Source organism: Emiliania huxleyi (assembly GCF_000372725.1).
Source record: "Emiliania huxleyi CCMP1516 unplaced genomic scaffold EMIHUscaffold_2344, whole genome shotgun sequence".
Classification (NCBI taxonomy): domain Eukaryota; phylum Haptophyta; order Isochrysidales; family Noelaerhabdaceae; genus Emiliania; species Emiliania huxleyi.
In genome coordinates, this window is record NW_005200295.1 from 1 (window position 1) to 2,737 (window position 2,737).

Genomic DNA, 2,737 nt, shown 5'->3' on the forward strand with positions numbered 1-2,737 from the left:
CGCCCATCAAGTCGTCCAGCACGTCCATGTCGAGCTCGAGGTCCTCGTCGACGGCGTTCCAGTACCGCACAACGTCCTCCGAGTCGGTGCAGAGCCGCACCACCACCCAGCACGGGAGAGACTGCAGCGGCCGCATCGCCACCTCAATGTCGCCGTCCGTCGCCGCGCCGTCCGACGCTATCACGACGACGACGCGCTGCCCGTTGGCGCGGAGCACGTCCGCCTGGGCCTGGATGCGAGCCGTCGCCTGCCGAATTTGCTCGCACAGCGGCGTGCGGCCGGTGGGTCCGCTTTTGATCAGCTTCTTGACGGCGTCCACCTCCGCCGCCGCGTCGCCGCCCATGCCGACGCTCAGCACCTGCGGCGAGCCGCCGCCGGGCGGGTTGAGCAGCCGCAGCTCGGTCGGCGCGCCCAGGTTGGCCGCCAGCGTGGCGTGCCAGATTAGAGAATCGCCCAGCTCGTCCCAGCGGCTGGCGTCCACCACGCCCTCGCGCCCGCCGGGTCCGCGCATGATGCGCTTGCCGTCCGTGGTCTGCATCGAGCCGGAGTTGTCGATGATCCAGATTCGCAGTGGGAACGACTCGTTGGAGCGGAGGAACGAGGCGTTGATCCCTGGCGGCATGCCGAGGTTGCGCAGGAAACCCTCTGAGGTCTGACGCTGCACTCGTGGCGCCGCCTGGCCACCCGCGACGTCGCCGACGGGGATGCCCTCGGCCACTGGAGGGTATGACATCTCGCCACGCGCCTCGTCGCGCTTCGGCCGTTCGCGCTAAGGTGGAAGAGAGAAAAACATCAGCGGAGAAGAGAAACTCCTTCATGGCAGGGCGAACCACTTTTCTCAACCTTTGTTGCCGGGTCGACCGCGCCCGAGTCAACGCCGCGAGCGCGATGTGCTGGCTTCTCGAATAGGTTCTCGAATGCTGCAAACGTAAAACTTTTTTTGTTTGTAAAACTTGAATAAATAAATAAATACAACGTACACGCCAAACGAGGGGTGGGAGAAGGACAGGGTCCCCACCTGCACGAGCAGGATCTTGTAAGGACGATCAGGGACACAGGGGAACGGGAGCGGGGAGCGCATCGCGACACGGAGGGGGGCTGGGCAGGGTTCACCCTCACGACAGGGTCCCAGGGATTCCTCTCTCGTATAGGACAGGTTGCACCCGGCGGCACGGGGGCAAGCGCGGGCCTCCTACTGGTTGCGCTCTCCTAGTTCTCCTGCTCCTGAGAAAAGGGACAGCGACAGGTTCGCAGCACGGAGGACTCCGTATTCCGCAGTCTCCTGCCGGTCTTCTCTCTGCAGCAATCAACAAAGGGGTATGAATGTATGTATGTAGAAAGATGAACAACAGTCAGGCTCGGACTGGACACCAACGCGGTATGGGTGGACGCGGGACAGATGATGACGACACGCACGAGCGACACACAGACACAAACAAGCTCACAAGACACACAGCCAGCTGGCTGCCACACACCCTGAGTTGGCGTACACATAACTCAAGGTGTGAAAGGCGGCGGGAAAAGAAACACGCGGGCTCAGTTCTCCTTCGTTCGGGGCAGCTCTCCTTCGCGTAGGTGGCCGCGCTCATCACGATTCACGAAGCGCGTGGCCGTGTTGCGCCGCTCGTCGAGGCAGCCACTTGATCTCGACGCAGAGGATCTCTTGGCTTTCTTGGGCCGTGTGTGTGAGCACCGTGCGCTGGGTGCGCTTGATTTTTTTTAGCAATACCAAACAACTCTAACACTCACACGTCATTTGGGGCCTGGAGCTTTGTTTGTTTGTGCGCTTGCCGTGCGGCTGGGTGGGTGGGACCACTTCTATATACGTTGCCCTCCGAGTCGGTCTTGATCTTGACGAGCCAGGCGATGTCGACGTACTTCCAGCCCTCGGCGATGGTGCGCGTGCCCACGGAGGACTCCCTATCCGCAGTCGGCAAGGTAGCAATCAACAAAGGGGTGCGAAATGCGGCGGAAAAAAATACACATCGGGATAGATATATCCGCTTCAGCAGCGCCTCCGCTACCACGTGCAAGCCCCACCCGGCTGGCGGGTGGACCAAGGGGCGTGCCGCCCCGCTTGCTCTAGGTGAAACGTCTAAAGGACGAAGATGCACGAAGGTGCGACCAACTCAGCACGACGGGCGGAAAGGTCGGGCACTAGACAGGGAAGGACTGGGAGAGTGTGAATGGAGGGACACGTGAAGAAGAAGAATGACACGTGTGGTTCAGACGGGGTCGGTGGGACCACTTCTATGTACGTTGCCCTCCGATCGGTCTTGATCTTGACGAGCCAGGCGATGTCGACGTACTTCCAGCCCTCGGCGATGGTGCGCGTGCCCACGAGGACTATATATCCGCAGTCGGCAAGGTAGCAATCAACAAAGGGGTGCGAAATGCGGCGGAAAAAAATACACCGGTCGATTCATATCGAGTGCTTCAGGGCAGCCTCCGCTGCGGAACGCCGATGCCCAACGAGCGGGCGACGCGCAAGCGCGCCTTCTACGAGGAGGCCTTCAAGGTGCGGGTGGTGGTGGACGCGCTCAAGCGGCCGGTCTCCAACCGCATCAAGCCGACGTGCGCGTGCTTCCCTGGCATCGAGCCGTGCCAGGTGTGCGCGCGCAGGCGGTGATGGGGGCGGGCCGGGGGCGAGGGGCGGGGGTGAGGGGGGTGGGGGGAGGTCGGCTGCCGCGCGCCCGCAGCCTCGCCGCGCCCCACCCATTCCCGCGCGCGCGGCGCG

The 2,737-nt window shown here is 62.7% G+C and overlaps 1 protein-coding gene across 1 annotated transcript; it reads right to left on the reverse strand.

Annotated features, from left to right (window-relative positions):
• Positions 1-22: 22 nt before the first annotated feature.
• EMIHUDRAFT_460733 (hypothetical protein) lies at positions 23-1,081 on the reverse strand (the record flags this gene model as incomplete). Its single annotated transcript, XM_005779199.1, has 2 exons — positions 23-769; positions 1,019-1,081. Coding segments are annotated over 2 exons (810 nt in total), but the record flags the coding sequence as incomplete, so codon positions are not given.
• Positions 1,082-2,737: the final 1,656 nt, after the last annotated feature.